We start from the raw sequence: 20,589 nt of genomic DNA, 5'->3' as shown, positions 1-20,589 counted from the left end.
TGGATGGCATGTCCCGGGGTACCTGGGCTTATTGGGAACCTTGGGCCGGAGAGTTGGGGTTTTGTGTGAGGGTGTTGATGCGGGGAATATATTGATGGGTATCTTGGTTCTTCTTCATATCCAGCTTTTCATTACCAGCTTCCATCTTTAGCTGCTCACTGTGACCCCTTTTCCAACACCCAGCAGTACCTATCTCATCCTCACCGTCTTGTCAGAGCTGAAGGAATGCCAAACGTGATCATCACCGGCGCCACCTCTGGCATAGGCCTGGCAATAACGCACTACTTTGCCTCGTCCTCCTCCTCCACTCTAACAAAGATTGCAATGCTAGATATCAACTCCTCGGTTGGCCCGTCACTCGTTACTTCCCTGTCGACGCAGTATCCAGACACAGAATTCTTTTTCCACACCTGCGATGTCTCCAGCTGGGAGGCACAGGCATCAGTGTTTTCGTCCCTTTACGACGGCGAGTTTGGGGGTAGGGTCGACGTCGTGGTTGCGAACGCAGGCGTTTCAGAACGGGGGTTCACCACGCTTATTGTTGAGCAGGACGGTGACAAGTCGCACCCTCCGAAAAAGCCGGATATGAGTTGTTTGGAGGTCAACTTGTCGGGTGTGGTGTACTGTAGGTCTCCCAGCATGCTACCTCACCGGACAACAGGTTGACACATGATAGCGATCAAACTCGCGATCTATTACATGGACCAAAAACCATCAGAAGAGGGATCTCGGGGGTTGATACTCTGCACAGCAAGCAACGCAGGCCTCTACCCCCTCCCCACCGCACCCCTCTACGCAGCGTCTAAATTCGGGGTCGTCGGCCTGGTGCGATCTGTCGCTGGGCTGGTAGAGAAAGAAAACATAAAGATTTGTGCGCTCGCGCCGGCGGTGTTAGGTACCTACCTTGTGTCCCTCCCTCTCCCGAGAGGTTTGTTGCTGATTGAAAGCCCGGCAGAAACAAATATCGCGCCTAGGAAACTATACGACGGTATGGTCATCACACCGATGGAAACCCTCATCAAAGCGGTAGACAGGTTCGTCAAGGGTGGGAAGGAGGTCAATGGGCAGGTGGCGGAGGTTCACGGGGGTGATATCACTGTCAGGGAGGCGCACGCGTTTGTGGATGCGGATACGGAGAGGAATTTTGTGAGGTTTAGGGGGTTGGGGTGGGCGTAGGTAGAAAGATAATGATCTCAGGGATGGAAGAGAGAAAATCAACGGTTGGATTTTGACTTTGCGTATAGTTTTACGTCGTGGACATATAGTTAAAGAATGCAAAGTAGAATTAAGGGGGTAAAATACGATGGAAAAATCTTCTATCTTTTTTTCAAGTTTTTTGACTATCGCTGAAGACCTAAAATACATGTTTAATAACTCTTCGCTACCTTGAAGGTCTGTTTGCTATCTTCAAGGGCCTACTTCTCAATATCCTTAATCACCGCCTCAACCCCCCTTTCTCTCAGTTCCCTCACCTTCTCAAAGTACTCCCTCGCAATGCGCTGGCAACACGCCCAGATCCTCCTTCGATTATACACGCCCATTAGCGGCCCTTGCTTGCCCAATTTCTTAGAGACAAGCAGCTTCTGCAGGGTACGTAAAAGCCCCTTCCAATATTTGGCTTGCAACACATCCTCATTGCCAGGGGACGACAAGACTTCCAAGGCCTCATCAAACCAAGGCATCGATATCTTCGCCAGACGATAACGCCAAAAGTTCTCATTCTCCTCAAGGTTCTTGTGGACGATGTAAGACGCACAACAAAGCGAGAACAAATCCCGGTCAGGCAGCAAGCATGAAATTATGTGGATCAAATCGTAAGGTAGGATGTTGAAGCGGTCGGATTTCACCTTGTCGGTGAGGTCGTCCAAGAGATACTTGCTGTCTTGGGAGGTCTTGATGGCGTTTGAAACAAGAGCCAAAACCTGATCGCGATGGGGACAGTCCGTGGAGAGAGGATTGGCGTGGATGTACTCGTTTCCCGGTAGAGATTCCCAATACTCTGGAATCAGTGGCCGGTCTTTAAAATACGTGATATTCAGCGCTCCCCCTGCCCAGTCGGACAACTTGTTCATGGCAAAGAATAATGCATCCTTGTCCAGCTTTGAACTTCCGTAGGGGTCGGGTTGGCCGGTCAGGACCTGGCAAAGAATTTTGAGACAGGGCATGTGTACTGGGTACACCCAATTTATCGAGTCTCTAAACGTAGAGTCAATGTAGGTGACAACATCTAGACGAGATCGACGGCGGCCCCGGGTACGCGGATAGTTGGGGTCACGAAGACGGATTGGTCCTGGTGTGAACGTTACCGTGCCCAGGTGCCAATCGGCCACGCCCCGGCCAGATAAATAGCATCTAATATAGAATGTTAGTATCACGCCGATCAGACCAGCAGAAGGACATAAGTGACTGACTTGGATGGGCCCGGTGCCTCCACGTTGCAACCTAGGGCATATACAGTCAGGATCCAGTGAGCATGGCGAGGCCTCAAGATCTTTCGATCATATCCGGTTCCTGGCTCTTCGGACCAGTGAATGTCATCAAAACGAAACTCGTTAAACTCAAGCGCTTCCTCATCTTCACTCTGGATCGAGCCCTCACTTGGGGCCATATCGTCGAAACCAATGTCGGCTTCATCCTGGTTGCTTTCACCAGACTCGGAGAAATCCTCCTCATCTTCGGGGTGGGTGGCCTCGTGCTCCTCCATATCGTCAGAGACCTCAATGGCCGCATGCTCACTCGTGTGTGAGTTGCCGTCGGTTTCAATCGAATCTTGATTTTGGGACTGGTCGTCGTCGTCGTCAGAGTCATCCTCGGGGCCGCTCCAAGCAACGTCTGACTGGGTTGTTGATCCGTTCCAGTCATCATTCTCGTCGTCTGACCCGGGCTGGTCATCTGGATGGGGTGGGCTGAAGACAATGTCCCCAAACGGGCCCCCACAGATGGCGCAGAAGCAAGAAGCACCGCTCATGGTGCAGCAATGATAGTCGAGCTTGTATGATGCTCGGAATCGTCCAAAGTCAGGTTGCGGCCCTTGAGTAGAATATTGGGGTCCTAAATGATCAGAGTGAATGAAAGTGGCTGTTGCTTTGAACCCGAGCTTTCGGTGGTGGATGTTGGGAAACCTGTCGTGCCCCACCTCTGTTGCCTGCCCGTTGAGCAGATGGCTGCTTGCTGCCTTTGAAAGAGGGAGTGGCGATTGGCAAGGCATAACACAGAAGCATTAGGTACTGGAGCACATCTTTGATTTGATAAATTTATTATGCACTACTCAAAGAGGCGATTATTTGAATATGATATCAATGTTTATCATTATGTCGGGATGTATTAACATCCCTCCAAATTCTCTATGCATTGTCTAGTCCATAAAAAACTGAAACCTTAAACACCGCGCTAAGCATGCAAGTCAAAACCCACCTTTTTACTCCTCCCTCCTTCCCATCCTCAAGACCAGCTCATGGTGGAAGAAGCTAATTTTGCGCATGGAATGATTACTCAATCCATACTCCACACCATCTCCCCCATGTTCCGATCCCTATGCACAAGCTCCCACGGATACCCCCTCCTCCTCCACTGGTTCCGCGATATCGCAGTAATCATCATCTCATCCAGCACCGTCGCGCCAGCCTCATACTTGCCCCTCCCAAGCGGACCAATCTCGGGGTAGAATATATCCGCCACCTTGCTCCCGTTCGCGGCGTCGTCATTGTCCAAATCAGTCTTTTGCTCATCAAGGAACCAGTCTTCACTCTCAAGCCTGACATGGACAGGTGGCCGTACAATTTTATCCCATGTTCCAATGAATGCCTGGTCGGCAGGGTGGATGACCTTGGGCTTGTTGAACTCCTGAAGGGGCGTGTGCTCATACACAAACGCCCTCAGCGCCTTTCTGTGTTTCTTGGCCCAATCAACCTCCCTCTTTGCTTTTTGCTTCCGCTTGAGCTTGGTAATCTTGTTCGAATGTCCCAGGGTCGGCCGGATATTCATGGCTGCCTTCTTTGAGATTCTGTATGAGCATTCTTCTTGGTGCTTGTAGCACGGAAAGGGGAGTTCGACGGGGGCTTGAGCGACGGGCAGGGGGTCGTTCCTGTGGCGGAAGCCGCGGTTGTGGAGGATTGTCTGCGCAGCCTGGGGGAGAAAATGGATGGGGCACCTGTACAGGCAAGCAAACTGAGTTGGGTTACGGAAGCGAAGTAGCTCGCCGAAGAGGCCGATGCCGTTGTGGGACTGGTTGTCGGGGCATCCGCACTGGTAGAACTGGAAGAAGAGGCAGCAGGTGCACTCGGGGACTGGGATGAAGAGGGCGAGGTTGGGGTTGAGTTTGAGAAAGTGGAAGCTTTCGTCGGGTGTGAGTGGGCGGCTGAGCATTGGGTCGTATGATGGGTTGTGCATTTTGGAATTTGGATATTAGTTCTTTTGGTTTTGTTGTTTTTCGGGATTGGAAATCCTGATGTCATTAAATGAGAGTGTAGATACTGATGAAGTCTTTGGATATCCTGAGGGAAAAAGAGATACACGATGCGGAAAGTCACTCATCTGTCTCTCTGTCTAATGCTGGAATACCTTACTGGAAGGTAGAGTGTTTATGGTTGAATTGAATGGAAACGAAGGAATAAACGCAAAATACAAACAAGAACGCAAGCCGCGCCGCGGAAAAGAAGGGGGGCCAGTGGTTTTAAGGACCTGACAGAACAGTCTCTTTGTGCTATGCATAGATCCTTCAAACAAAGATATATGCGGGAGATAATGCATTGTTGAGAACAACCCAGGAGGTAGACAAAGAACGATAAAGACTATTGTCTTGCTGCCCGCCGGTGAGTTCCATCTCCCTCGTCTCGAAGACAAAAATAACAACCCGATCCCAAGCCAGCCCTGCAGCTCCATGCACTTCCCTATGTCTAGAGGATAAAGTGCCAGTCCCTATTCCACCCAACTCATACTCGCAAACCGTTGATCAGCCTCGTAAGCAGCGGTGGCCAAATTACTGTTGACCTGCTGCCATTCCGTAACCACCACCCCAAGCCTCTCCCGAACCTCAGCGTATTTGCCGTGTATGAATTGGCGTCTGGTGTAGAACCGAAGCTTACAATCCTCAGACATTCCGGGGGTCTCAAACGCCTCGTCAGCAGCCTTGTTCATCGTCTCGGCAATGCATTGAACATGTCCCTGGTCTGATTATATCGCTCAAAACAGTTGGCTCGAAATTCCCTGTTCGCGACTGTCCGCCGGCGGCGTAGGTTCCTGTTTTGGAACAAGATGGCCCCTTGGCGGAACCCAGGTGGGATGGGTATCTCGGTCATGTTGTTGGGTATGTTTTTGTAGCCCTCGAGAATTCGCTTGAGTTCCTGGTTGAAGGAATCAAGGTCGTCGACAAGACCCATCAGAGAGCCCATTGCGTCCAAGGATTTCTGAATCCCCTGCTCCGCTCGGTTCTTCGCCTCCTCGATCGACTTGGGTGCCATGGTGGCGAGAGTTTTGTGAGTGAGATGTTCTATATGCCAATATCAGTTAGCAAGTAGAAATGGAAATTTTATTGAAAACAATTTACCTTGGCTTGGACGATGTTGGGACGAAAATTTGTCGCGAGCGAGCGTTGTCCTCGTGTGAGCAGACGGTTGAGTGTCTGTGTGTTCGCGAAAAATAAAAGAAGTAAAATTTGGTTCGCAAGCGGCACCACAGAAAGGGCGCTGAACGGTCTGTGTTGTCGGCGATGATTGGTCGCCATATATATTGATGAGTCGTCCGCCTGGCTGAGACCTGCTCAGCATTAACATGTGCTTCAAAATACATGGATGGGAGAGACAGTTCTCTGAATATTATATTGCTAACGACAATCACTGTGAGGAGATACCTGTTCATCCTGCTCTTCCTGTGTTACTCCTTGTGCCTGTCAAAACCTTCCCAATCTCGCCGTTTATATGCTGCAACACCCAGTGTTGCATTAGGGGGCCAACTTTGTCGTGCCTTTGCAGCTGTCTAACGCCCTTTACCCCTTGCCATCTGATCGTGGCCCGAAGGCTTCATGGCGACCTTGTTCTCGAGATCGATTTCATCGAGGGACTTGTACATTTTCTGGAGAAATGCTAGATGCTTCAGGTCAGTCGGCAGCTCCGACTTTACCGCTTGCACTTTCATCTGCCTCTCCACTTTTGTCTTCTCAGACTCAAACCTGCTTGCCCACGTCCCACGTCCTTTCTCCTCCTTCCACAACAGATTATCAGCGGCCTTCACCCGTTCTTTCACTTGGCAAAGCTTCATTTTGACTATCCTCGCTAGTCTCACGCAAGGTTCATCGAAGGACTGTCGAAGGTTGATCATGGGTTGGCAAACAACCCTCCTCCCTGTCTTCTGTGCCCGCTCAACTGTGGGCCCTAACCGGATGGCCGCTTCTTGGACGGCAACTAGGTGGATGAATGTTGTTGTAACGCGGTTCTAAAGTTCATTATTTATTGGCATTCGCTCGAGTTGATGGCGTTCTCGTTTGGAGTCTAGATTCGGGAACGTTTCGAACACCGTAGCGGCGTACTGTTGAATATTCGAGCGAACAGACTCGAGCTGGTCGGAAAGAGCCTCTATGTTCATCGCCCGACCATCTTTTATCCTGGGGGGTTCGAGCCACGTCATGCTTCTCCCCGCGAAGCTATTCGAGTTTATCGGCATGGTGAACTCGGGCTTTCAAGGACATCTGATGGACTCTGTCTGATTGAGAGAACAAGCAACATGCCCAAGCGGCATCTTTTTGCCGTTTTGAGAGCATGATAGAAATAGTTGCAGCCAAGACCGCCACAACAAATCGAAGTGGTTGCCAGTCAGCCAGCCGGAGGCTGCGGAAGGATGGGTTCGAGCAACAGCATGTGGCAAAAGTTCTTATCCAACATTCCAGCGAGACCGAACATTGCGGGAAGTTCACCACCCAAGAGGAAAACGCCAGGATTTCATGATATTTGCGTGGTGAACGCAGGATTCAAAGCAAACCTTGGGCTCTGAGGAGTTAGGTACACCTTGCCTTACTTAACACCTGACTCTGGTTGATGGCGAGGTTTTCTGAACAACGGCTAAGCACCGCTTCTTTGTCATTACGCTCACCTAGGTACCGACAAACAGCTCTCGTAGGTCAACCTTGAACTTGACCATCATTAAGCCACAGTTTATCACCACCTCAGAGATCACGGCTCTTCTACGTTTAAAGGACAAGAAATTTAATGAGCTCTCCCGCCTTGCAAGTTAATATTTCAGTGCTTTTACGGCTTTTGTAACTCGTCTCCAAAAACCCAACAAGCATACCGGGTATCATTAAAGCATATACACCTTGCAATGTATTGGCATAGGGACACAGCAGGATGCAGGTGGTTCGACACCTGGTAAGCATTAGGTAAAAGGATAAAATTATTGGATCGACTGAGGCTACACAAGGGATCGGGCCGTCTTACATCGTAAGGTAAGACATAGCTATCACGAACTTTAGGTCACATGATGTTAAATATGGTTGAACTGAACCTCTTCAACATCCGAAACGTATGAACCTCAGCCACAAATCACCTGATTCCATTCGTGTCGTATTAACTTCCGCTTCAACAGGTCAAGTCTACAAATACCTATCACTAATCTTTTGTAATGTAATAATGCCAATCTGGCCAGCATTTTCATGACCGACCCGTCTTTCCCAAGCCCTATTCCAATCCTGCCGTTCAAGCCTTTTCAATACTTCCCCGCTCTGTCGACAAATCACCACATATCGACCCACTACACTGCATTTGTTTGATCGACATTGCGTTTCTACTCAGATTATCTTCTCTTCTAGGACGGTTCAGCTTCAAACTCGACGCCACCAAACGATACTGTCTTGTTGGCACAACAGCCCAGAAGTGCATGTTCGGAGTTAGGTAGGAAGACAGATGATAGCTCAGAACATGCGGCGCGCCTCTTGGCTCGACTGCATGCGTCCGATTTGGGCTCCTCTCATACATGTATCATTCAACCCCAGTTTTCTACCAGAGAACCGTCATGGAAAACAGAAGTATGACTCAAGCAAGGTAGATGCCCACGGCAGCTAATCAATACCAAAAGACTAATGACTGCCTAGATTAACAAACCACAACAGAGCCTTCTCCGTAGTTGCATTCCGCACTTTGCGGCTAACCGATGAACCAACCTGGGAAAAGACCTAGCTTCCCTAAAACTGGTCAGTTTCTTCGGCCGCCTTTTACGCACGCTCGAATCATGAGAAATTCCGTTATACTCAGGACCGGCTTTTGACTGGACAAATCGTACATGTTGACCGTCGTACCGCCGTCCGTCTAAGACCTCAGAAGTAGCCATACCTCGATGCTGTTACACGGCAAGTCGCGATGAGAGATCAGCCAGCCACGTCCCCAAGACGCACAGGCCCAGGCGCGGGGTATCTGCAAGATTTGAGTCAATGGAGAGTGAGCCTTGAGGGAGGGGATCTATTCGGTTGAACTGGAATAGATCATGAAATTCAGAACCTGGGGAGATCGAAGCACAGGCCATCTCCCTGGTTTATAAGTACGTCGTTGTCGGCTCGGAAAACATGAAGTTGAGAATCATCAGACAACTCGAGGTCACAGCCATTCGAACTCAGCACATTTCCAAGCCTTGAAACACGAATTTCAACCAGCAAGGTCAGTTTTTTCCCCTTTTCCTCCGGCTCTTGCCATACTTCCCCTGACTGACCAACTTTCACCAGGATGTCCTACACCATCACAGTCCAGGTCTACCAGACCAAAACCAACGCTTTCTTCCATCTCGCCGAAAGCACCGTCTTCCGCAACGGCACCTGGGACGAGGTCAAAGGCGCCCAAGTCCTCACCATCGGCGCCAGCGGCACCTCCGGCTCGCTCCGCTTCGTGGCCGACACGGGCGAGAACTTCATCGTCACCCTCGGCGTGCACAACTACAAGCCGTGGGGCGACATCGTCACCAAGCTGGACCCTGCCAGCCAGACTGGTGTTGTCATCACGCCGGAGTACTACGAGACTGAGTGGGGCGGCACTCAGAAGAAGGAGCGTGTTGATGCGAGGTGGAAGACGCTGTCTTCGTATGAGGTCACGAGGGATGGGAGGAAATATTCGTTTAATTTTACGGTGACGAGCGGGAATAACCTCAAGGTTAATGTTGTTATTGGTTAGAGTGGACATGTGGTGGATGGTTCTGGGTGCCAACTTGGCAGGGGGTGAAAGTCAAGGCCAGGTTGAGGGTGATAGTGAGGTCTTGAGGTGTAGCTTTGTTATTGAATGACGAATGGCTTGTGCTTTCATACATGCTTCTCTGACCCGCTGCGTCTTTGTTTGAGGTTGTCATGAAAAATAGGCCTGCCCAGTTTATTCTCTCGCTATCCTACCTACATGCCAATATCAACTCGAACCTGCGTATCCAAATCACCTTCCTGGCTCCCTTCTTTTATCGTGATTCAAGACCTTCCGCGCCCAAGTACTTTTCCGTACTTTTCTTTGTCCTTCTTGAGATCTTCCTCTCGCTTGCAGAGATCCTCCTTGTCTGACACATCAAGTTTGCGTGGATCTCCCAGTACTCCCCTGATCCACTCTATCAACAATCCACAGGTAAGATCGAAATACCCGTGAATCGTGAGCATGATATTCACCAGATCCATGTCTCCTGACTTCATGGACTGCATCATAGTGCCCTTCACATACACCTTGCGTGTCTCGGTTCGGTCCTGATAGTCCTGAAAAGCCTGGGTGTATACCGCTTTGAGATCGTCTATCGCCCTTCCTATATCGCAGTTGCAGGGGGCGTCGGGGTTGGCCGGTGCTGGCGAGTTCATGCGTCGTACCTCTGCTTCGACGTGCCGACTGGTAGGAGGTCTGAAGTAGTATGTCGAAGTTGTTGGTCTTGGATTCGTGGTTCGTCTTTGTGGGTCTGTCCGTTCTCAAGCCCTGGGCCACGTCTTTGTGGACTTCATGATTAGCAGAGTTGAGCTGTCAATCTTTTGAGGATGATAGATAGGCGAGCAGGGAAGCTTGTCTTGATGTTCATATGACTTTGGAAGCTGGGGTGCTCGTGTTGTGAATACCTAGTGGTGGCAGTAAACTAGCGACCTGCAAAGACTGGTAGTAGGTGTAATGGACAAGGTGAGTTGCATTTTTCATGTAGGAGGAACGAGGTCTTACAGCCCTTGAACTTGCGTAGAGGCTCAAGCCTTTGGCAGCTGGTCAAAACCAGGAGATAGTCATGTTCTCTTCATCGTGGCAACATGGTACTGACCGGTGACCAAATATCTAGCAAGATCATTCAGACGGTGTTTCGGTTTTGCTATCATGACCTCTTCAAGTATTAGGACTATTAGTCCCATCTAGGAAACATGTCACGCTTGTTTGGAAAGGTTTCACAATCAGTATTTTCATCTGGGTCAAGATGATTAACTAGGTACCTACGTATGGCTATAGTAGGTACCTAGACTAGGTGAGTAACGGCATAAATGGATTTATCTCATCTCAAATGGGATTCTTATACTGCGAAAGCTTTTTGGTCCTTCCAATGAGATACGCGGACTTGATCATCCTCGCACACCTCCCATCAAGCCTCCCGGTGATGAGAAACCATCATCATTGGGCCTACAAACTCTAATACTGATATCACCCCATACCATGCTGCGGGTTCGACTTGAAGTCCAAAGCACGGTTCATTTTGCTACTCATAAAGAGACACAAAGATGCAGGCACTGGAGGCACAGTTGTCTCTCTTTTGGTCTACAAGCTGGTTTTTCTCCGCAGGTACCGTAGTAGGGTGGTTTCCTCTATCAACACTTGGGGTTAACTTTTACATCGATAGCATAACAAGTTTTGATAGTCCCTTTGGTGAGAAGGAGCCGCTCCTATGCCTCCTCGGCTATCTAGAGCAGCGAGAGGCATTTCGTTTGATTGTGAACTGGCGACAATCTCTGTGTCTCTGGAGAGACAAGCACGTGTTTCCCAATAGTCACACAGCCACGAAGCACTCGGAAAAGCGAAGGGTTAAATGCGAGAAGGATCTAGATTGGAAATGCGAATGATATCTCCAGTGCCCGGATTCTCAAAATGCCTATCATGAACATCCTTGCGCAATTTTGCGATATTTATCTCCAGAGAGATTCGAGAACGCCGGCTTCCCATGCCTAATGATGCCAGTGTTGGTACACTGACAGTCTAGAGATGGCTGGCTGGTGGCTATGCTGCATTGGTATGCACGCATGCTGACTGGTGATGTCTTGGCTCTCCTGGCAGTGCAGGTGGCCTTGAGCTCCAAGGCAGTAGTCTTGAAAATATTTAGACTGCCATGAACCTCGCTTCAAAGAGACCATCAATCCCTTTGAGCTGACATCCTGAGTCGAAAAACAACCTCCGGCAGCAAAATGACCCAAATCGCCGAACTCGCCCCAATTCTCGAGGGCGTGTCCCTTCAACTCCCACCCAGCACACCACCCAACACTGAATATGGTCTGTCTCGTTCCCTTCACCTCCGTTCCTCACCCCTTCGCTAACCTTTAAGTTAAAGACTTCCGCCAAATCCTCACCACGACCCCAACCCACCGTGCCACATCGACCCTTTTCCGTCGATACACCCTCCTCCTCTCCTACCTCCTCGCCTCCTTCCCCATCCCCTCCGAAAGCGAAGATAACATCCCCTCCCTCACCACCCTCTGCACCAAATCCCACCCCCACCACACAGCCGAACTCGAACTCCAGGTCATCCAAATCGAAAAGCGCTTCGACCAGCTGTCCACCCTCATCACAGCCTCCATCTCCCTCATCAATGGCTCCACCACCACCACCCACGAAATCACCTGGTCCCCTCCCCCCCCTTGCAACAGCTTCCCCGACGCAGTAAAAAACTCGCTCCGCGCCCAACCAGTGGAGGTGTTCAACGCCCAGGGTGAAAAACTGCGAGTCATGATCGAGTTCATGAACGACCTTCAAGAGGGCGACTTCAAAGCGAGGTATCTCAAGCTCTGGAAGGAGATTGACATTCTACAAGCCATCATCGAGGACTTACTCACTGTCGGTGAAGGGACGATCGAAATCGCAAGAGGGGAGGTTGGTTTCGCGCCTGATGTTCTCTGCTGGGGGCTCACTGATACTGAGCCATCATTGGGACGGTGTGCAGCAGAAGAAAAAGGGAGGAGGTTAAAAAGGGAGGTTGCCGCTGGGATGAGCGAGGGGAGGAGGAATGATGATATTGTGCGGGTTCACACTTTGTTTCCCGACAAGAATGGGGAGAGGAGATACCATCGCTTCACGGGGTGGTTGGTTGATCAAAAGACTGTCATGACGGTAGGAGCGGCGGTGTATAACCACAAGGAAGGTTTTGCTCAGGCGGTGGAGATTGATGTACCCGGCTGGGGGAGGTACAGGGGCACGCACTGCGGTGTTCACTGGGCTTTCTTCATGGTGGGGGACAAGTCGTTCGATATGGGGGTTATCAGGCTTGATCGTGAGGTGGACGGCGAGGGACCTCTCAAGCATAGGAACCCGCCTTATCGAGGGGAGAAGATTACTGTTACTGTGCGGGGGCTTCTTCCTGACCGGTCGGGTCACGAGAATGACGAAGTCCGGGAGGGGACTACACAGGTTGTTTGTGACATGGAGGAGAACCAGCGGTTGATGGATCACAACGTGGCGGTTGCTCCATGTAGCAGCGGAAGTCCAGTGATGGATCAGGGAGGACATGTCATCGGCATGCACCAAGGCACTGGTTACAACCTAGACGACCAGCTCGTCAACAAAGCCTTGACGTTTGACCCGTCTTCCAATCGACCCGGGGCGTTCAAGGTTGCGATGGATTTTCTGCAGGATCCCTTGAGCTGTATGGACAAGGTTGCCAACCTGAGAGTGAAGCCGATGAGGACGGAGCAGATGCGGAACGGGCTCTGCCGTATCCAGTTTCGGGGGTGGACAAAGTGGTACAAGGGAGATATCTGATGGTGGTGATGAACGGTGGCGACTTCGGGCCACACCATCCTCTGCACTGGTAGGGGGGTTGCAGGATGAAACGGGTGATGGCAGTTCGGCTCAGTCAGTGCGGGAATCGGAGGATGTGACGACGGCTTGATGTTGAGAGAGTTGAGATATCAGTAGATTCCAATGCTCATGGGAATCATCAATACAATACAGTTCTCCTTGTTTCGACTCCTCCACCTGCTGTAACGGAGAAGGCCACCGGAGCCGAGACACGGAGCCGGTGAGGCAGAGTGGGGCCGCTGTTTATCGGAGATGGTGGTTCGACGGCCTCCACGTGGCTCGGATTGTGAAACAAGGGAGTGCGCGGTTTATTTCTCTCCCCGACAGGCCGCGGCAGGCCGGAATAGGCGGTGGGCCTTCGGATCGTGTCAAGCCTGCCACGATGTCATGTGGAGATGTTACTAGGCGGTGTGGGGTACCCTGGAAGTCGCACTCGTGCCCCAGACGCGCATGGCGGGCTGGCCATAGGAATATATCTATTTTATTTGTTTGTTTTTTTCCTGCAGCGTGCATGTCGTTCATGTGCATGTTGTTTATTCTTGAAAAATATACTTGCATGACGGAGCTGTCAATCGATGAAACGGTATTGGAGTTGAGGGAGACACTGCAGGAAAAAAAAAAAAAAAAAAAGAAAAAAAAAGGGGCACTTGACAGCGCTATGGCCGCGGGGCTAGCGCAGAAGGAGAAGTAGGAAGCTTGGGGCTCCAACGTTGTCAGGTTGCATGGACTGGATGCAGCGCGACGCAGGAGAAAGGCGCGCTTTGGATTGTGGTTGGACGAGCTCTTTCTGAAACAATTTATCAGTCGAGGACATTTTCGGGGTGCCGCTGTCGCTGTCCTTGTCGCTGTTCAAAGGATGACGGTGCAACGGAAGCAGCCGAAGAATGAAAGAAACAAGAGACGAGGTCGCAATCTCTCCACTGATTTACACAGCCGTCCGTCTGCCGAATGGCCGCTACCTAATTTAATCCTGGCAAAGCAAAACAATTACAATCTCAAGAGCAGCCCGAGAGGCACACACGGCACAGTTCCCCTAAACGGGACACACAGACGCACACTCTTTACGCGCTTCTGAACATCTCTAATTTGTGCGCGCTGCTTGTCGAGTGCTTGTTGATTGGCCTGGCCGTGGATGGCGTCAAAGGGGCGTCTTTGTGTCACCCGCCTGTTTCTCCTCGACAGGTACTCCGTACAACATGTACCAAGATTACGATCCAACCGACACGGCTCGCCGAGAAGGCGGCAGACGGAAGCCCGAACTGACTATCGACACGTCGCCGTCCTCCCCGAGAATCAAAAGACAGCGAGACCCCCCACAGACACCATCTCCCCGCGAAACATCCACACCTTCCCAAGACGAGAGCGCCTCATCTGCTGGGGGCCGGGCGCTTAGGTTGCCCAAAGGCACGGGTAGAGACACGGCCGACATTGAGACCTTTCTTGAGAGTCTCACGCCCGTCGACATCCCCTACGAGATGACACTGTCGAACCAGGACCAGCAACATCACCAGCCCGAACTGCCATCATCGTCTCGCTCCAAGAAGCAGCCCGACCCCCGCGACTCCCACGACCTCTCACTGCCGGCCCGCCAGGTAACACGGGACTCACTCGTGGCCAACATGCTCCTGTCGCTCGACCAAATGTCCATGGGCCAGATTAGAGGAGGTGTTGGTGGTACCACGTCATTTGGCGGGTCGAGGCCAGGGTACGACGATCCCCTCTTTTCCTCGTTTGGAGACGACAACAGCCGAACAATGACCTTGAACTCGAGGACCGGCCGCACCGGCCACGGCTACTCGTACAGCTCTGACCTCGAAGGGGCAGACGACGCCAGCAGGATGTCATCGCGCGGCCGCCGCAGCAACAGCAGCTCAGGCTTCCAGTCCAACCTCGGCCGGATCAACAGCATGCGCGAGACGGGGACACCGGGGGCAATCCATTCCAGAGGCGGCAAGGGGAGCAAGAGCAGCAGTGCAAACAGCATCGATCAGGGGTACGCACAGGTTCTGGGCAGCCAGCGATGGGCCAGGGGGTTTGGGAGATCATCGAGCTTTGATGGGGCGGCAGAAGCAGCAGCACCACGGCCAGCACCAGGCCCCTGGCACATTGAGTTTTCCAACACTTTTTTCAATAAGAACAACGATGAGTACGACGCCGCGCCGATGCCAACGGTCCCAGCCGGCCCGCGTAGACTAACCACAGTGCCGTCGCTGCCCGTCATGCCGCCGCCCGAACCCAAGACTACCGAGCCGAAGGCCCAATCCAGAGGGTCGAGTGTCGAACGTCGACGAAGCATCCGCTCGTCCAAGAGCGCCACCATCACCAGAAAGCCAGACCCAATGTACACCACGGTGCGCGATGCACCGCCTGTCCCTGCTTTGGACATCGACTCAGCTCCTGCTCCACACATTGGTTACGAAAAATCAAAAGAGGCGGGTCTTGTCCCGCCACAGGCCACCATGCAGCCAAAAGAAAAGCAAGGCTTCTTCAGGAGGATGTTTGGATCTACCAAGACAGCATTGACACCGAGCATCTCTACGCCACCAGTAACACCGGCCGCCTCCTCGCTCGGACTGCAGCCGAAATCATCCGCACCACCGTCACGCGAATCACATCATTCCACCACGCATACGCTACAGAAAAAGACGTCGTCGTTCTTTCGGCGACGGAAACAGTCCATCACAGATGCGGAGCCACCACCGGTCCCCATCGTGCCAGTGGCACCGGTGGTGCACAATGTCCCGGCGGTCCAGCTCCCTATGGATCAGCTACAGGTGTTCCCAGGGATAGGAAAGGCAGAGCCCAGCCCGATCACCAGCTTACGGCGGGCCATGGACCCGTTCCTTGCTGGCAGCCCTACGTCGACCGCTGCCCAGACCCCTGTGGACGAGCCAATGCCTTCGATCGAGGCCCCAGAATCTCCTGTTCAGGCCAAGAATCCCGCGCCACCGGAAGAGGAGAACCGCGGTAGGAACCGCGGCTTTTCACCGGACTATGACCCGAGTCCAAAAGCTGTTATACGTAAAGTCGACCCCGAACCCAGTGATCCCAACAACACTGCCACCACACCAAACCGACCCCCTGCTACGCCTCTGGCCTCGCCACCCAAGTCTTTTCTACGCGAAGACAGTGATGACGAGGACAGCCCGGTACGGCATCGCAAGGCTCCTCAGTCTGAAACCAGGAACCTCAAGCCTGGGGCGGAAGATGACAGGAACCGGTCACCGTCACCAACGGTATCCAAGTCCAAGAGCGTTCCAAACCTTAACATGGCCAGGAAAGACTTGAGACTTTCGATCCGACACAATACCGACAACCCGCCCACTCACCGTGACAGTTCCAACACGCTCGGCCTGCCACTTGAAATGCCAAGTGTGCCCAGCTTCAAGATCGAAAGCGCCGAGCCGAGTCCCAAGGGTGAATCCATTCCTCACTCAGCCAAGTCCATTGATGAACCTAACGAGTTTGTGGTGGGAGATCCGACGGAAGATGACCGTCAAAAGGCACAGAAGATTTATGACGGCAGTGAGGAGTTCATCCAAAAGGACCGGGCGGCGGCTTACATGGGTGAAGAAGGCCCTGTTCGCCAGAGAGTGCTACGTGCTTACATGGATCTCTTCGACTTTGAGAACCAGAGCATTGTGAGCGGCTTGCGCTTGGTGTGCAACCGCCTGCTGCTGAGGGCTGAAACACAGCAAGTGGACAGGATCTTGGTAGCCTTTACCAAGAGGTGGTGCGACTGCAACCCAAATCATGGTTTCAAAATACCAGGTAAGTTTTGTGTCTCTGTTTCTCCCAAGGGTCTCGCTGACCCTGTCACAGATGTTATTCACACTATTTGCTACTCAATCATTCTTCTCAACACGGATCTTCATATTGCCGATATTGAGCACAGAATGAGCAAGCCCCAGTTCGTCAAGAACACCATGACCACCATCAGACAGGCCCTTCAAGAGTCGGCGCCTGAGGCGTTCAACAAGCGTGCGAGCATCCTCCCGGGCAAGGGGCCTCAGTGGGAGGCGGAAGGTCGCACGTCGGAGGACCAAAACCCGAGATATAGTAGCTTCCGGGCCTCGTTCAAGCCACCACCACGTCCCGGTTCGGCGCTTGGGACGTTTGCGGATTCGGCTGACGGATGTGGCCCTCTTGTCAAGGCGCCATTTGACGGGCCGCTGAAGGCATGGGAGCAACAAGTGGAAATTGTCTTGAAGGAGACATATTCTTCGATCCGCGATGACCGTTTGCCGTTGTTCGGCGCCGATGCCTCGAGCCCCATCGTCCAGACCCCAAACAGCTTGTCCGTCATGAGCATGCTCAAGCGGTCACCCAGTGTGCTTAGCAAAGCGCCATCAGAGGGTGTTGCTTCCACCCGGGGCCGCATTCAGGACACAATGAAGCCCAACTCGAGGTGGAACTCCAAGAGCAGATCAAGACCACGAGGCTTTGGCAACGGCTTCTCGTCTAGTAGGACTAGCTTTGACGATGGAACGTCTGTCTGGAGCCCTACCGATTCCTCAGCGACCTGGAGTAAGGTGTCGCTGGGTAGGACCCACACCTCCATGTCGATGGACTCGTTCGGCTCGGCGTATCCCCGTGGCGACTACCAGCAGTCGATTGGATTTGCCAGCGCTCTGAGCCAGGCGATTATCCGGGAGGACAATGCCGACGACGACGGGGAGGTTCATCCTGATGAGTTGTTGGATGATGAGTCTCTTGAGCTTGCCGGTCCTCCATGGATCAAGGAAGGAATTGTAAGCCACAAACACTTCAAGGATGGGAACAATAAGAAGCCCAAGAACCACAATTGGACCGAAGTGTTTGCGGTCATCCAAAAGGGGCAGCTGAGCCTCTTCTCCTTTTCGCCGAACAAGTCGATGAGACAGAAGAACAGACGGGGTCCTGGCGGGACTCTTCCCAAGGGTGCCGTGGTGGGTGGGGGCAACTGGCAAGACCATGCTACCAACCTGGGTACTTTCTCGCTCAGGCATACTCTCGCCACTGCTTTCCCTCCTGGGGGGTACAGCCATTCCCGCAGGCACGTCTGGATCCTGAACCTGCCCACCGGCGCCGTTCACTTCTTCCACGTCGGCACACCCGAGATCAGCGCCGAGTTCGTCAGCACGGCCAACTACTGGAGCGCCCGACTCAGCACAGTACCACTGATTGGTGGTATCTCCAACATCGAGTACGGCTGGAGCGACGCGGTTATCAACAACGCGCTCGTAGCCGCCATTAACGAAAGCACAACCAACCTCCCCAACCGCCCCCCAACATCCGGCAGCAGCGCCCGAGGCCACTCCCGCTCCGGCAGCGCGGCCGCTGCCAACACCGGCACAGGGATAGTACCCACCCTCACCCGCTCCTCCATGCAATCCGGCCGCTCCATCCGCTCTTCGTCCTTTGACTTTGGCGGCTCTCTCAACCGCCCTGGCTCGGGCTCCTCGGGCGTCCTCGGCAACCACGCCGGCCTGGTCGGCTCCCTTCCTATGCGTCACTCGGCCAAGCTGCCCGGTGATCGCATCCACATTGCCGACTGGACACCGCCGCAGCAGTCCACCCGCCCCAGCAACCTGTCCGAGAAGGACCAGCTGGGGTATCTGCAGGGGTACATCAAGAGTATCGAGGCGGAACTGCAGAGCCACAACGCGCTTAGGAGCCCGATGCTGCTTGCGTTCACGCCGAGGAGCACGAACGCGGTGAGGGCCATGGCGAATTGGGAGAGGAAGAGCGAGTATTTGCTGCATGAGATTGTCAAGTTTAGGACGTATGCCGAGAATTTGGAGATGGCGACGGTGAGGAGGGGGGAGATTTACAAGGAGAGGGATATTGCGAAGCGGGCGGCGAGGGGGGAGGAGGTTGATTTGGACGGGGATGGGGAGGAGGAGAAGAAGAAGGAGGAGGGGATTGAGGTGGCTGTGTAATGTTGGGAAAGACGGGGAAAGAATAGAGGGAGAGGTGGGGATGAGGGTATACGTTAGCGGAATATTCTGTTTTGACTCTGATGAGAGCAAGCATTGTTGGTGGGTTGGGCCATGGCATAAGCGGATTTCATTTATTTATTTTTCGGGTGGAAAGGTTGAAAGGTTAAAGGGTTTCAGTTTATCACGATATGTGTACTTGTAATCATTTTCTTGCGAAGGTACTAAACCGTGGTTGAGTACGGTTGAGAAGGCGGTTTTATACCCATTTTTAGTCGGGAGCATTGCTGAGTTCAGGAGGAATATTCTTTATGGTTTATCAGACTGTCATGTGGTGATACTTACAAACCTCCGTCATGTGGTCATCTTCACATGCCGGCAGAGGCGGGAAGGTGAGCCTTGGCAGGGTCCATTGCGCCCCGCTAACCCGAATCCAACTAACCCCGCGGTCATCATTATGGCGGGATAAACAAAGAGGCTCAGTTCGAGGCGCCTATTCAAGGAGGTAACATTTACTGCTTTTTACAGTTTACAGTTCTTCAGGTGACTTGCCAGGATCCATAGATTGGGATACCAGGTGTACCAAGTCTCTCAAGTCTCCCCCTCACCATCACCACCACCACCACCACCAACCACATCTCAAGGACGATAAGCCATACCAGCTCATAAACCAGACAACACACTCACTCTCACAAGAGGGTAACTCCCGACCAAAGGAGAAGCATATTTTTTTTTTACCCCAACAACAATGTCAGCCGACTTCTGGGCCGGCTACCTCTCGGGCGCAGCCTCCATCATAATCGGCAACCCCCTCGACGTCCTCAAAGTCCGACTCCAAGCCAGTTCCTCTTCCTCTTTCTCTTCCTCTTCCCCTTCCACCACCATAACCACCACCAACCCAAGAATCCTAACTACCCCCCGCAACCTCCTCCTCGGCACAGCAGCCCCCATCCTCACCTACGGCGCCTTGAACGCCCTGCTTTTTGTGTCGTATAACCGCTCAGAGTCCTACCTCAACTCTTTGTTTCCTTCCCCCTCCCAACCCGGCCAGCAAGGAGGAAAAGGATCAAACCTCACAACCACCTTCCTAGCAGGCTGCATCTCCGGCCTCGCCACCTTTTTGGTGTCTTGCCCAACCGAGATCATCAAAGTCCGTTCGCAAACCTCCTCGACCTCCTCCTGGAATGTAACAACCCAAATCCTACGGCAGAATCGCGTAAAAGGTCTCTACCAAGCCGGGGGGGTGACCGTTTTGAGAGATAGCATAGGGTACGGGTTTTATTTCTGGGGGTACGAGCTCTCCTCCGGATGGTACAACTCCTTCTTCGGCACCACAACAGAGGAAACAACAGGGAGGGCGCTCCTCTGCGGTGGGGTGGCGGGGGTGTTGACCTGGGCGAGTATTTTCCCTTTGGATGTCGTCAAGACCAGGATGCAAACTCGGGACATGGCGGGAGAACAACAAGGTTTGTTGGGGAGTGGAGGAAAAGGCAAAGGGGCGTGGCAGACGGGGAGGGAAATCTACGCGAGAGAAGGGATAAAACCCTTCTTTCGGGGGCTAGGAGTCTGCAGTCTGAGGGCGTTTGTGGTCAATGCCGTGCAGTTTGCCGTTTATGAGGGGGCTATGGCTAGGTTGACGGGGAGGGACGAAAAGGTGGGGGTTTTGCAAGAGGGCTTTGCTGGGTGATTAGAAGAAG

General features: G+C 52.6%; 7 protein-coding genes across 7 annotated transcripts; 5 read left to right on the top strand and 2 right to left on the bottom strand.

Annotated features, from left to right (window-relative positions):
- Window positions 1–225: 225 nt before the first annotated feature.
- QC762_506270 (uncharacterized protein) lies at window positions 226–1,318 on the top strand (the record flags this gene model as incomplete). Its single annotated transcript, XM_062891049.1, has 3 exons — window positions 226–625; window positions 677–895; window positions 956–1,318. The coding sequence occupies 3 exons, from the start codon at window positions 226–228 to the stop codon at window positions 1,174–1,176; spliced, it is 840 nt and encodes a 279-aa protein (XP_062742205.1). The 3' UTR covers window positions 1,177–1,318.
- On the bottom strand, window positions 1,290–3,208 carry QC762_506260 (uncharacterized protein; the record flags this gene model as incomplete). The annotated part of the gene is made up of 2 exons (XM_062891048.1): window positions 1,290–2,352; window positions 2,412–3,208. The coding sequence occupies 2 exons, from the start codon at window positions 3,206–3,208 to the stop codon at window positions 1,416–1,418; spliced, it is 1,734 nt and encodes a 577-aa protein (XP_062742204.1). The 3' UTR covers window positions 1,290–1,415.
- A 284-nt stretch (window positions 3,209–3,492) lies between these two features.
- QC762_506259 (uncharacterized protein) lies at window positions 3,493–4,389 on the bottom strand (the record flags this gene model as incomplete). Its single annotated transcript, XM_062891047.1, has 1 exon — window positions 3,493–4,389. The coding sequence occupies one exon, from the start codon at window positions 4,387–4,389 to the stop codon at window positions 3,493–3,495; it is 897 nt and encodes a 298-aa protein (XP_062742203.1).
- A 3,158-nt stretch (window positions 4,390–7,547) lies between these two features.
- QC762_506250 (uncharacterized protein) lies at window positions 7,548–9,275 on the top strand. Its single transcript, XM_062891046.1, has 4 exons — window positions 7,548–7,880; window positions 7,982–8,030; window positions 8,099–8,639; window positions 8,706–9,275. Exon 4 carries the CDS (start codon window positions 8,706–8,708, stop codon window positions 9,144–9,146), a length of 441 nt encoding a protein of 146 aa, XP_062742202.1. The 5' UTR covers window positions 7,548–7,880; window positions 7,982–8,030; window positions 8,099–8,639; the 3' UTR covers window positions 9,147–9,275.
- A 1,844-nt stretch (window positions 9,276–11,119) lies between these two features.
- QC762_506240 (uncharacterized protein) lies at window positions 11,120–13,132 on the top strand. The gene is made up of 2 exons (XM_062891045.1): window positions 11,120–11,453; window positions 11,512–13,132. The coding sequence occupies exons 1-2, from the start codon at window positions 11,369–11,371 to the stop codon at window positions 12,933–12,935; spliced, it is 1,509 nt and encodes a 502-aa protein (XP_062742201.1). The 5' UTR covers window positions 11,120–11,368; the 3' UTR covers window positions 12,936–13,132.
- A 609-nt stretch (window positions 13,133–13,741) lies between these two features.
- On the top strand, window positions 13,742–18,895 carry QC762_506230 (uncharacterized protein; the record flags this gene model as incomplete). The annotated part of the gene is made up of 2 exons (XM_062891044.1): window positions 13,742–16,745; window positions 16,797–18,895. Exons 1-2 carry the CDS (start codon window positions 14,171–14,173, stop codon window positions 18,893–18,895), a joined length of 4,674 nt encoding a protein of 1,557 aa, XP_062742200.1. The 5' UTR covers window positions 13,742–14,170.
- A 745-nt stretch (window positions 18,896–19,640) lies between these two features.
- QC762_506220 (uncharacterized protein) lies at window positions 19,641–20,579 on the top strand (the record flags this gene model as incomplete). Its single annotated transcript, XM_062891043.1, has 1 exon — window positions 19,641–20,579. The coding sequence occupies one exon, from the start codon at window positions 19,641–19,643 to the stop codon at window positions 20,577–20,579; it is 939 nt and encodes a 312-aa protein (XP_062742199.1).
- Between the last annotated feature and the right edge of the window lie 10 nt (window positions 20,580–20,589).

This window comes from Podospora pseudocomata, chromosome 5 (assembly GCF_035222375.1).
Source record: "Podospora pseudocomata strain CBS 415.72m chromosome 5, whole genome shotgun sequence".
In the NCBI taxonomy this organism is placed as follows: domain Eukaryota; kingdom Fungi; phylum Ascomycota; class Sordariomycetes; order Sordariales; family Podosporaceae; genus Podospora; species Podospora pseudocomata.
The sequence above is the reverse complement of the archived record's forward strand: the minus strand, read 5'-3'. Positions and strand labels throughout refer to the sequence as shown.

Coding starts and splice junctions, on each gene's coding strand:
- QC762_506250 (XM_062891046.1), top strand. CDS start 8,706: ATGTCCTACACCATCACAGTCCAGGTCTACCAGACCAAAACCAACGCT.
- QC762_506240 (XM_062891045.1), top strand. CDS start 11,369: ATGACCCAAATCGCCGAACTCGCCCCAATTCTCGAGGGCGTGTCCCTT. Junction 11,454..11,511: donor ACCACCCAACACTGAATATG/GTCTGTCTCGTT, acceptor TTTAAGTTAAAG/ACTTCCGCCAAATCCTCACC.